Source organism: Pelodiscus sinensis, chromosome 17 (assembly GCF_052426305.1).
Source record: "Pelodiscus sinensis isolate ZL-2025 chromosome 17, ASM5242630v1, whole genome shotgun sequence".
Lineage (NCBI taxonomy): Eukaryota > Metazoa > Chordata > Testudines > Trionychidae > Pelodiscus > Pelodiscus sinensis.
Genome location: NC_143068.1, coordinates 72,842 through 85,930, shown reverse-complemented (window position 1 = coordinate 85,930; position 13,089 = coordinate 72,842). Strand labels below are relative to the sequence as shown.

Sequence of the window (13,089 nt, the reverse complement as noted above, 5' to 3'; positions counted from 1 at the left end):
AGGAGTTAATGCAAAATAATGTGAATTGAATAGCAAAATAAAAGGAATATTGTAATGACTGAATGATTCACTTTTATACCTAATTTCTGATTAGGTACATTAAAAGAAAAAATATTAAGTTTTCAGTGTACAGTGCTGCAGAACACAGGGAGCCTTTTAGATTCTGCAGGCAAAGACAGCTTTTAAAAACTTATATAATTGTACCTTACATTTAGTGTAGTTTTGTTTTTAAAAGTCTTTCGGTTTCTAAGGGCCTGTTTATATGGTGCGGGTAATGCTGACTACAGGAGTACAATGTTTGAAACGTACTAACATACTGTATATTAATTGTAAGGATGTTAGATACTGTGTAACTGAATAGTCGTGTAACCATATGAAATCTTAGCAGTTAATCTCAGCTATTTGATAGTCCCGGGGTGGGGCTGGCAGCCAGTGCATTCCCAACCCCATTCCCGGGGAGCCCCCTTCCATCCTGCACTGCTGCCTCAGTGTGGGGTGGCAGGTGGGAGCCAGTTTGCCAGGAGTGCCAGTTTAAAAAACAGTTCCCGGTGCAGACCGTCTGCCTGCCATCCCATGCAGCTGCCTCTAATACAGCTGCAGCTTTTAAGGCGGCTCCCCCGAGCATTGGCTCCTGCCTCTCTCTCGCTGCTTCTGTAGGAGGCAGAAATTGAGGGAGGGGGCAGGCAGGTCCACAGAACCGGCACATGCATGGAGCCTGTTTGAAAGCTGACTCCCCGTGGGTATTGGCTCCAGCCTGCCCCCCTCGCCCTCCACGCTACTGCCTCTCTATCAGAGGCAGCAGCGCTGGAGCAGATGGATCCTGTGCTCATTGGGAGTCTGCTTAAAGCCAGCTCCTCACAAGCATCGGCTCCCTATCCCCTTGTTGCCTCTGATACAGAGGCAGCAGGGCGGGAGAATGTGTTTAGTCGATAAGATTAACAAATTAGCCCAGGCTTACCGGTTAATCGTGTAGTCGACTACACGTTGACATACCAATTAATTGGTATGTGTAGAAAAACAATATGCTATTAAAGAGCACTAGGGAATCTTTAGTGCAATGGTCACCAGTCAGTAGATCGGGATCTACTGGTAGATCTTGGAGCTTCTGACAGGTGATCCTGACTGCTTTGGCCAGGAAGCTATCAAGTGCTGGCTATTCAGTTTCCCCACCACCCACAGTCATGCAGGTGGTTCTGGGTACATGTCGTCACCCTCCTGTGATTAACTTATCTCCTCCTTCCCTGCTTGAAAGCAATGGCAAACAATCATTTTGCACCATTTTTCATGCCATAGGGTAGCAAGCATGGATCCCACTCAGCTGCACACTGCTGTGGCAAGCATTGCAAACACCTTGCACTGTGATTTGTCAAGAGCCAATCCTGCAGCTCCCTATGCAAGGAAGAATGTGAGGAGGCCAAGTGCACAAACATGCAGGACCCCCCGCAACAATTGGCATATACTGGCAGCAGGCGGGCTTGTTGACAGAGTGGAATGCAGATTTTGAACCCAGGAAACAAGCACAGCCTGGTGGATTTGTCTTGCATCCGTGGCAGTGACCAATGGCTGCAATACTTTCACATGTGTAAGGGCACTTTCATGGAATGTCACGACTTGCTTTCCCCCACCCTGAAGCACAGCAATACCAAAATGAGACTGTTGAGAAGCAAATGGTAATAGTCCCGTGGAAGTTGCAATGCTAGACAGCTGTCAGTCAATCAGGAATTATTCTGGAGTGGTAAATCCACGGTGGGCGCTGCTGTGATCCAAACAGCCAGGGCAATCATCACTGTTCTTCTAGGAAGGGTAGTGACTCTGGGGAACGTGCAGGACATAGTGGATGGTTTTGCCCAGATGGGGTATCCTAATTGGTGGGGCATAGATGGAACACACATTCCTATCTTGGGGTATGTCTACACTACCACCCTAGTTCGAACTAGGGTGGTAGTGTAGACATACCCTTGGGCACCAGACCACCTTGCCAAAGACTACATAAACCACGAGGCGTACTTCTCAGTGGTGTTGCAGGTACTGATGGAGCAGAAGAGTTGTTGCATCAATGTGGGATTATTAGGAAAGTTGTATGAACTCTTTAGGAACTTCAGGAACTCTGGTCTCTTCAGAAAGCTGCAAGATGGAACTTTCTTCCCAGACTAAAAATTGCCAGTGGAGATACAGAAATGCTAACAGTTATCTTTGGAGGCCCAGCCTACCCCTTGCTCCTGTGGCTCATGAAACTGCTCAGGCTGCCTGGACAGCAGTAAGGAATATTTCAACTTAGTGCTGAGCAAGTGAAAAATAGTGGTAGAATGTGTCTTTGGCTGTTGAAAAGGACGCTGGCGCAGTTTGACTAGGTTGGACCTCAGTGAAAGTAATATTCCCATTGTTTTTGTGTGCTGCATACCTGTGAAAGTAAGAGGGGAAAGTGTATGGTGGGTGGGGAATTGGGGCAGATCTCCCGGAGGCCAGTTCTGAGCAGCCAGACACCAGGGCAATCTGCAGAGGTGCACTGTACATCAGAGGCTTTGACACACAGTTTCATGAATGAATAGATAATGAAGTGACAAGTTGTGTTTTGCTCATTCCTAAGCTGCTCCTTGTACGGGCACTGTCCTGTAAGCCAACCCCAGTGCAGTTGGCTGTTCTAAAATGATGCATTTTTATTTAGGAAACGCAAGGAATACAGACATAACTGAATAGATATGGAGTTGCAGGTCTGATAACGGGGGTGGGGGAACCACAAGGGCTTATTACAGTCACCATATGTGGGGATAACAACCTGCTCCAGGAGCTGTTCCTGGGAATTGAGTGAAAGGATTCCTGGGCCTCCCCTGCCCCGCTCTTCCCCCCTGCCCCATATGTACATTCTAGGACATCTGGGAGAGGAAGATATGGAAGTTGGGGAGGACGGCAGGTGGTTTATTAATGGATGCAGGGGAACTCTCTTCTCCAGCTGCTTTTCTTGCACCTCTGTCAGATGCCTCATCAGATCTGTTGGCTCCACCAGAAGCCTCAACATCTCATCCTGCATCTTGTGCTCATATTCGCTGCATGCTCTCCTGTCCTGTTGGGTGTGGCTGCTCTCTGACCCATTTATCTCCCTGCGTTTAGTTGAGCTCTATCAGTGTGGGTGAGTTGCATGAGCCCGTTAACATTTCATCCCATGTATGGTTTATTTGTCTTCTGATCTTGATAACCTAAGTGCAGGAGGAGCAGGGGCAGCAGGTAACAGACTGGGTGTTCCAGCTGGATCGGGGAGGGAAAAGGAAGGTTAGACTTCAGAGACGAGTTTACCGTGAATGAAGCGTTGTGCAGCACAAAAGACACGTGTCCTGTACAAGGCCGAATTTTTCATTTTAAACTGAGCACCTAGCAGTAAGGAGTAGCACACGGCAGAGCTTCGGGCAGCTGAGCTCTGCTGGCAGATATGGTAAACAATATGTTGAGTGCTCCTTTGGTTCCTCTTTGAAAACATGCCTGGGGTGGGGGGAGGGGCGATTTTGCAAGAGATCCCCCTCTCCCCCAGCATGGCTGCAGACTTGAATGTGTGTGTGTGGGGAGGGGGGAATGCAGCAGTTTGGGAGTGTAGGGGCTTGTAGCACGGCCCTCTCCTTCCTCCCTCCCCCAGCATGTCTGTTCTCCAGGATGGTCCCTTCAAGCCCATTGCAAACAGGGCAACAAACCTGGGGTTGTCATTTGCGAGGGGTGAGCAAACAGAGATGGATTGCCTCGGTGCTATCAATTACAGAATCTTCCCCATTTCACTAGGTCATCATACAGGATACCAGTCTTCTCCAAATCAGAGACCATGATAGGGAGCAGATGCTATACGAATGGGGCCAGAAACCTGGCCCTCGTGCTGCGCTAGTGCCAGATCACTTGCTGGTGACTTGGTGTAGTAAGGTGACTTACCGTGGAAGATGGAATAAGGCTGTCCTCCCCCAAAACCTTCTGCAGAAGAATTAAAGAGCGCCTCCATGAGAGCTTTGTAGAGATGTGCAGGAAGGATTCCTGCTCTATCTCCAGACATGTTAACATACTTTTCCAGGAGCTCCTGCTGGGTAGGTGGACTCGCTGCCAATATATCTCAATTGTGCAGGGCAGATCAAAGAATAAACCCAATTACATTTAGCTACTCAAGCATGATTACAAATGGGAACTCACACATCGAGGCCTCCCCCCATCAGCATCCAGCAGCAATAAGTCCTGGCAGAGGATTGGCTCCAAAGTTAGAGAAATGTCCTGGTTGTCAGAGAGATGGGATCTTCCGCTTGTCTGCTGAGCACTGGTCTCCTCCTCCTCTTCCTCTACAATCCAATCTGATTAGCTTCTGTGATAAGGTAACTGGCTCGGTGGACATGGGAAAGTCAGTGGATGGTTCTATACCTTGACTTTAGCAAGGCTTTTGATACGGTCTCCCACAATATTCTTGCCAGCAAGTTAAGGGAATGTGGATTGGATAAATGGACAGTAAGATGGATAGAAAGATGGATAGAAGGCTGGGCCCAGCGGGTAGTGATCAACGGCTCTGTCAGGATGGCGGTCGGTTTCTAGCGGAGTGCCCCAAGGTTCGGTTCTAGGACCGGTTTTGTTCAATATCTTTATTAATGACCTGGATGAGGGGATGGATTGCACCCTCAGCAAGTTTGCGGATGACACTAATCTAGGGGGAGAGGTAAATACGCTTGAGGGCAGAGATAGGGTCCAGAGTGACTTAGACAAATGGGAGGATTGGGCCACAAGAAATCTGATGAGGTTCAACAAGGACAAGTGTAGAGTCCTGCACTTGGGACAGAAGAATCCCAAGCATAGTTACAAGCTGGGGACCAACCAGTTAAGTAGTAGTTCTGCAGAAAAGGACCTGGAGGTTACAGTGGATGAGAAGCTGGATATGAGTCAACAGTGTGCCCTTGTAGCCAAGAAGGCTAATGGCATATTAGGTTGCATTAAGAGGAGCATTGCCAGCAGATCCAGAGATGTCATTATTCCCCTTTATTCAGCTTTGGTGAGGCCACATCTGGAGTATTGTGTCCAGTTCTGGGCCCCCCACTACAAAAAGGATGTGGACGCATTGGAGAGGGTCCAGCAGAGGGAAACCAAAATGACTTATGAGGAGAGGCTGAGGGAGTTGAGTCTGTTTAGTCTGCAGAAGCAAAGAGTGAGGGGGGATTTGATAGCAGCCTTCAACTTCCTGAAGGGAGGTTCCAAAGAGGCTGGAGAGAGGCTGTTCTCAGTAGTGACAGATGGCAGAACAAGGAGCAATGGTCTCAAGTTGTGGTGGGAGAGGTCCAGGTTGGATATTAGGAAAAACTATTTCACTAGGAGGGTGGTGAAGCACTGGAATGGGTTACCTAGGGCAGTAGTGGAGTCTCCATCCCTAGAGGTGTTTAAGTCTCGGCTTGACAAAGCCCTGGCCGGGTTGATTTAGTTGGGATTGGTCCTGCCTAGAGCAGGGGACTGGACTTGATGACCTTCTGAGGTCTCTTCCAGCTCTATGGTTCTATGATTCTACAACTGTGGTTCTCATGGTTCTCAACCAGTGGTCCATGGTGACTTTTTTGGTGATCCACAGGAACATCGTGCAAAGCCACACGGCGTGAGCAGGAGCCACCGTTAGGCTGTTTTGTGCCATGTTCACAAGCACGTGGCATGTCATCCATAGCGTCACCTAGGGCGCAACTGTGATGTGTTGCCAGTAATTTCCATCTGATGCTCTGAGCATCAGTGTAGCTGCCACCGCCGTGCTGAGCAGTTGCTGTGCTGTTCGACCTATGCTACATGTGCTGGAGGTTGTCCACAAAATTTTTTTGATTGGCCTGGTGGTCTGTGGACTGAAACGAATTGAGAACCACTGCTTTACAGTGTCCTGCTTGATGTTGCCTGAGGCTGCCTGAAGAGTCACTTGGGAAGTATCTACAAGCAGTTTTGGATCAATGGTTGGGTCCTCTGCAGAATCCCATGCAGCTGCTCATAGAAGCTGCATGTCTGAGGGTCTGACCCCGACTGACCGTTTGCCTCCTTTGTCTTCTGCTACACTTGCCTGAGCTCCTTTATTTTCACCTGGCCCTGTTGGTGTCCCTGTTGCATCCTTTTCCCACCATCCCTGTGCGATTTTTGACACGGTTGCAGCGTTTCGTCTGCTGGTTCAGTGTTCTGCCTGCACAGATTCCTCTCCCCACACAGCAATCCGATCCAGGATCTCCTGCATACTCCTTGCTGTAGCTTGTTTGCTACCCTGGGCATTCGTGGTCAGGTTTGCTGCTCCGCTTGCCATGCTCGCCAAAAAGGAAATAAATTCAAAACTTCCTGGGGCTTTTCCTGTGCACCTGGGAGAGCAGCAGAGCTAAAAGTGCTAGCCACAGCAATCACATTGGGGCACTGTGGGACACTTTCCAGAGTCCAAAAACATCACATTGAAGCACTGAGCTGCGCTACCCAGATCTGGTCCTGAAAAGTCAAATCTAGTGCAACTCCCTTGGTCAAGGTTCATAACAAAATCAACATAACACGGCTAACTTCGACCTAACCTCACAGTGCAGACAAGACGGTTCATTAACTAGTCAGTCTGTTGGACAAGTCAAGCATAAAATCAAGGATTCTTTCCAATGTTTTAGAAAGCCACTTCTTGTTATTGGCAAACTTCAACTTTCCTATTCTTTAAGGCTTGCTGGGGGGAGAAATAAGGAAAGAAACAGCCAACTTGCTTTATTTTGTTGATCAATGAAATTCTTTAAAGACCTCTAAATTAAAATGCTATAGTATCTTTGTCTTTTCCTTACTGTTGTAACCCAGGTTTATAAACTCAGAGGTTTACAAAGCTCTGTAGTACCTGGACCCTGCATATAGGTTTTAAATGTACTAATGGCTTTGAGCTAACCAGACTCAGGTGTTTCATCTCAGGCAGTGGTGGCTCAGGTCCCAAGTTTGACTTCCTACTGAGTCCCCACAGGCATCAAGTTACACTGTTACTTTTGATATTTCCTTGAATAAAATCCCCCTTCTTTCAGATCCTCCAAGAAAAATAGGCATTCTCTGCTTTTCTTCCAATCCACAAACCTACAGATGACTTATAACAAGCTTTTGTTTAAATACTGATAACTTTGGAAACTAACAAGATAAAATCATAATTGTGGAGGGCTGTTTCTGAGAGGTAACCATTTCATTCATTCATTCATTCATTCACTCATTCATTCATTCATTCATTCTCTCTCTCTCTCTCTCAGTGTGAGAGAGAAGTACTTGCAATATTCTGTGTGTCCGTTTTTGTTGTAATTATAAATGCATTTTGCTTGATCTGATTAAATTAACATTACCTTACATATGTGCTTATTTCCACCTAGTTTTTTTATATTGTCCCCATAATAGTGATATCTGAGCATCTAGTTAACTTCATAATTCTCTGAAATCCAAATATAAGCTAATATGCAATTCAGTGCTTTCACGTCACAGTACCACAAGTGCTGTGTTTTGGGACCGGATTTATACAAGGCAGTTGCTTGAGGAACTCTGAAGTTTAGGCTGATACGCTATAATTCTGTTTGAGGCCATCAGGAACTGTTGTTCTGCTTGGAGAGTCTACAACTGCTAAAGTTGCCAATGGTTCCTTTGTTCCTCTTCCTGAGAAACCTACAGAGCGACAGGGAAAGGAGAATGTCAGAGAGCTGGCCAAACAAAGTAGCAGAAACAACCCCACACCTCTTGTCACTACGGGAGGAATCCATAAAGCAGAATAAGGAAAAAATTCCAGAAATGCAACTTTCTTTCTGCTATCTTATCCTACCTGGAGAGCAGGGAAAGGACATAAAACCTGCTCTCTCTACAAGGTTGAGTTCGGCGGCGGAAGTCTGTAATGGGGATCAGAAACAAAGTGATTTCTCAAGATTGATAGAATTTGTGCAGCTGGCAATATATCACAATATCTGAATAGTTATTACACTTCTTTGAGGGGAAAGAATGCGTCACTGCTCTTACACTGTTCAGTAACGATAGCTTAACACTTGACTGGTCCTGAAAGAAGCTTTCTCAAATAGGGAGGTGGTCTTCATTTAACCTCGAGCATTGAAGTCTATTTTCTGCTTTGAATTCTACACTAAAGTTCATTGTCTTCTTTTTTTGGTATTTAAGGTCCCACGCAGAATGATGGTTCCAGAGCAAGAAATGACACAAGGTAGGAGTTATTTTCTTGCCTGAGTCATTTGTGCTGCTTTTAAATTATTATAGCAGTGCAGTGTTGCCATTATACTTGATATTGCATTATGACTTTGGGTTTAAAAAGTCATCCTTTTAAGTACACTAAAATCGATATGCTCAGATTCCTTTGAGGTTTGGAGTATCTCCAGAGAGAGCAGAGTAAGGTTATCAGTCCAAATTTGCCTCCATTCTGTGTAAGTTATTTCTGCACAAAGGTAGAGATTACATTGTTGATGTGATATGAGTCAAAATGGTTTCTTTCAGTCTTTTGAGTTTCACCCAAGGTAGTGAATCTTTGGGTCACGCAAAATGAGAATGGCATTTAAGAAAAAAGTATCTTTTTCTGTATTTTTTTTTCAGCAGTACAGAAAAATGGCTGGAAGGTTTTAATTCCTGCAGTTTTGCATGCTTTAGTGCTCTACTCTTGCAAGTGCACTAAAATCCTAATACAGGTTGAACCTCTCTAGTCTGACATTCTCTGCTCTGGCAACATCCGTGGTCCAGCATGATTTTAGATAGCTGGATGTCCACTTAGCATGGATAAGGACAAGTTTTCTGCAGTTTTATAAAGTTTGTTTACAGCCACCAGTCCTGGCTTTCAGTGTTCCGTGCTGTTGTTTAGCTCTAATTTACCCCTTCCAATAGTCCAGTAATCAGGGGAAGTGTTGGGAATGCTGCTAGATAATATTGACTTGCAAGTATTGGTTTGGCAAATTCTCTGGTTGAGCACTGGTCAGGCTCTGAGGATACCATTCTAGAGCGGTTCAACCTGTGGTTACTGGGATGACTTTGAAATTTGGATCTCTAATGAGGTAAGTATTTCATTCATTTGGCCAACAGGATCTTGAGTTGCAGGCCTGCTCCAAAAATAGGTTTCCTTCTGCTGCCTTGTACAGTTAAACTGATAAGTACTAATGACTGATTGAATCTCAGCCCTTGCTGAGATTAATAGCCATGAACCCACAAAGCTAGTTCTTCTCCTTCCAGGTCTTGTCTGTCTATAGACCTGCTCTGGTTTACATAAGCTGGTTTAGTTAAATCAGTGCAAATCCATGTGTTGACATACTTCATTTGGTTTTAAAGTGTTTATTTTGATTGAATTAAATTTTGCTCCTAATTGCTTTAGACTGAATGGAAATAACTGTGTCCATTGTTCCACTACAATGCAGTTCTTGTAAGGGGTCTTGATCTTCTTGAAACAGTCTCTTTCCACATCATGGCCAGTTCTGTGAGGGTTCTGAGTACAAAGAACTGAAAGTTTGAACTTGACTCTGTTTAGTAGGCAAGTTGCTGCATTTTGAACCAATTAGATGCATAAAGGGGACTTTTTCATTCTAACATACCAAGGATGCTTTACATCCTATCACATGTTGAAAAGCCATCTCTGCTGCTGAGGCATTATGTTAGTTTGGCATGCCCCCAAACAGGAGGACATATCTGCCCTCAGAGCTTTTTTATCAGCTATACAAACATCTGAATAACTTGAACAATCTCCATGCCAGCTAGAATTATATGATGCTCGGTGAGGATTTATCTTGGAACAGCCTATGTTTAGCGTCTAATACAAACTGATTCTAGAATTTGTGGCTAGCATAGCTGTTCTTTTGTGTCAAATGACTTTTTACCCTCCCTGGCTTGATTTTGATATTTATGCACAAGGATAAAATACAGTGCTCTAGACCTTAACATTTAAAATCCTGATAACATGTTCTGGTACTGAGCAAAAACTATGCTTTAACTCTAGTAAATTTCAAATCACTGTTGACTAGCACATGATCAAATAGTCACTTATTTTTAAATTCCCTGGGAGGCAGTATGGCATAGTACCTTGAATTATCATGAGCCCTGTCCCTGTTACTAAGTAACGAAAGGGCTGTATATTTAAGTAAAAAATGTACATGATTAGGCTTGATTCTACATATCTTATGAAATAGTTTTCATTCCTAGCCTCTTGTTTCTTGTTTTGAATGGAAGGCTCCAAGTCTATACATAGGATTGTTTATTAAAGAGGTACTTGTTTATGATTCCTTAGATAAGGTTGCAAATAATGATCCACTGTAGAACTTACTCTGATCTAACCATACTGGTCAATGAGCAATGTACGTTTACAGAATTTTATTTTCCGGAGTGTAGGGTCTGATTAATGTATATGGCAGTGGTTTAAATATCTTGTAATTGTCAAATCAATCTCCTGACTGGTTGGTATGATGGCTAATACATGTGAAAAATTTGTGACTTTTGAAAGTTTAACAGAATGTTCCAGTTCAAATAAAAAAGCCATGTCATATTGGTACCCATAATGGAGAAGGGTTTCAAATTGAAGCAGCCATTTAGGAGCACATTATACATTGTTTTGAGTATTTGTAGTTTTCTCTAATGCTTCATCACTAGTACTTTTTCCATTTCTGATGGAAGGAGATTCCCAAATTATTAGCACCATGGGAAGATTCTTTATATCAGAGGGGCATACAAGCACTATTTAAAAATAAATGGCAATTCAGTGGTGATTATATAATTGTTATGTGATCCTTTTGGAAATGAAGTTCTTATTTTCTTTCCCAAACCTCACTACAATCTGTTGCCAAGGAAATTACATTCGTGTTTTAAAAGGAGTGCAGTTAATTTGGTTTATTAGAGAGGATATATATCTACAAGAAGTACATTTCTCTGTTATAACAGAATGTGAAATTTTTAGTGTCAGGATTATTTACATAATCTTAGTTTGTGATTTCCCTACTATGTAATATTGTTGTTTAAAGAAGTATTCCCAGTATATTTTCTCTTGAATTGCATTTAGCAACCTTAACTAAGTCCACAAAGGTTTTTAGTTTGATACATTTAGGCACTGTATATTAAACAATCTGAAAACCTAACTTTTCAGAAATGAGATGTGATCTTAATTCCTATATTTTAAGATCTTTTTGATCCTATAAAATGGCACTATGGAAGTGCAAATATTGTATAAGTGTAACATGCAAATACTGAAAATAACTCTAAATTGTGCTTTCCCTTTATTAATTTTTCTGTTTGTAATCTCGTGTGTTTAATTTAGAGGTATTTTCTCTGTTGGATACATTATTAAGGTTATGCATAGTACAAAGCTCTCTAGTTTTTATGATGTACTCATGCTTGTGTTAAAACTGTTTGATTAATAAATAAGTTTTGAAAACGTTATACAGCTTGCCAGTCCCCATCTCTTCTGCTGTTTCCACTATTCCATCCTTCCAAACATGGCCTCTTGCTTTTTTGCCGATGTTTACTTATCTACAAATGCTTTCTGTCAGATACATTGCAACCAATTTAAATTCTGTGTAGTTGTATGTCTGGGTTTATTTCTGTAACACATACGTAAACATATAGTACAAAAACTATTTGTATTGTATTGTTTATAACCTATAATCATTTTAAGAATTTCCTCTATTTTAAAGCCATAATAGTTTAGCTTTGCAATTGTAATATCTTCTACACATTCCAAATAATTCTTGTTTTTGCCTTTCCTTATGAAGGACTAATGCAAATGGCCTTGAAAGCTATGAGGATGCAGAATCCAGTGAAAGCACGACTATTAATGGCAGTGATTCTCCGTTACTCACAAACGGAGGCTTTAAACCTACTAGGCCACCTCGGCCCTCCCGACCACCTCCACCCACTCCTCGTAGACCCTCTTCTGCAGCTGGTATGTATTCCAGTGCCAAACATCCATTTAAAAACTATTTATAAGTTAATTCCATTTGAAACAAACATGCCCATTTCTAATATTGTTTCCTCAGGTATACCTAACCCCTTTTTTAAAGCAAAGTTGTTAATCTTTCTGAAATGCTCTGCCTCGTAGAAATGATCTTTCTTCCTGTCTTGGTACATTCTTTTTTAATAATTGTTTTTATCATTAGAAATTTCTCATTCCTGTGTCCTTGAAAGAATGATGGTCAGAATGCAAACACTAAAAGAGGAGGTAGCAGCATTGGCTCTGGAAGACTTGCAGTGGATGTTTTACAGATCAGACCATTTGTAACACTGTCAAAAAGGCTGCTAAAGTCTTAATTTTTTAAATAGAGCAGATGCTTTTGTTACTACTTATGTGCCAGTTGCTAACAAAAGGCTATTACAGTCAGACTTTTCTGGTTAGGTTAAAGTGGCCTCCTTGAGTTTCTTAGGGGATATTATGTGACAAGTGTGCATAGTGTCTATAAAACGTGTGTGTGATGTTACACAATCTGTATTCAGATATATAGGCAGTCCCCGACTTACGCGGATCCGACTTATGTCGGATCCGCAGATACGAACGGGGCTGCCCCAGAGTACACGGACTGCGGGACCTCGCGGTCCTGCCGCCCGTGTACTCTGGGGCTTTCTCTGCGTCTCCCTGGTCTGCAGACCAGGAAGACACAGAGCAAAGCCACGGAGGGGCTCGGGCAGCCCAGGCGCGCCTACACTGCTCCGCTGCCGGCTTCCCCGCGGCTTTGCAAAGCCGAGGGGGGGGACTCGGGCAGCGGGGCACCCCAGGCGCGCCTGGACTGCTCCGCTGGCTTCCCTGCATCTTTGCAAAGCTGCGGGGGGGCTCGGGCAGCGGGTCACCCCAGGCGTGCCTGGGCTGCTCCGCTGCCGGCTTCCCCGAGGCTTTGCAAAGCCGCGGGGGAAGCCGGCAGCAGGACAGCCCAGACGCCCCGCGGCTGTCCCGCTGCCGGCGTCCTCAGAGGCTTTGCTCCCCGTCTCCCTGGTCTGCTGGTCTCCAGCAGACCAGGGAGACGGGGAGCAAAGCCGCGGAGGACCCAGGCAGCGGGACCACGGTGCGTCTCGGTCCGCCGCCCGTGTCTTCCTGGTCTGCTTGGGGGGAGGGGGGCACAGCTAGTATGCCCCCGCCCCTCCTCCCCCCAGCAGACTAGGCTTTTCTCCGGACGCCTG

The 13,089-nt window shown here is 44.4% G+C and overlaps 1 protein-coding gene across 2 annotated transcripts in view; it reads left to right on the top strand.

The window, feature by feature from the left end:
* Positions 1–13,089, top strand: part of ITCH (itchy E3 ubiquitin protein ligase) — a 106,154-nt gene that overhangs the window by 52,427 nt on the left and 40,638 nt on the right. For both annotated transcript variants that reach the window (XM_075901534.2, XM_075901535.2), the window contains exons 6-7: positions 8,122–8,164; positions 11,694–11,863. In XM_075901534.2, the coding sequence (XP_075757649.1) occupies positions 8,122–8,164; positions 11,694–11,863 (213 nt within the window). The remainder of the gene's footprint in view (positions 1–8,121; positions 8,165–11,693; positions 11,864–13,089) is intronic.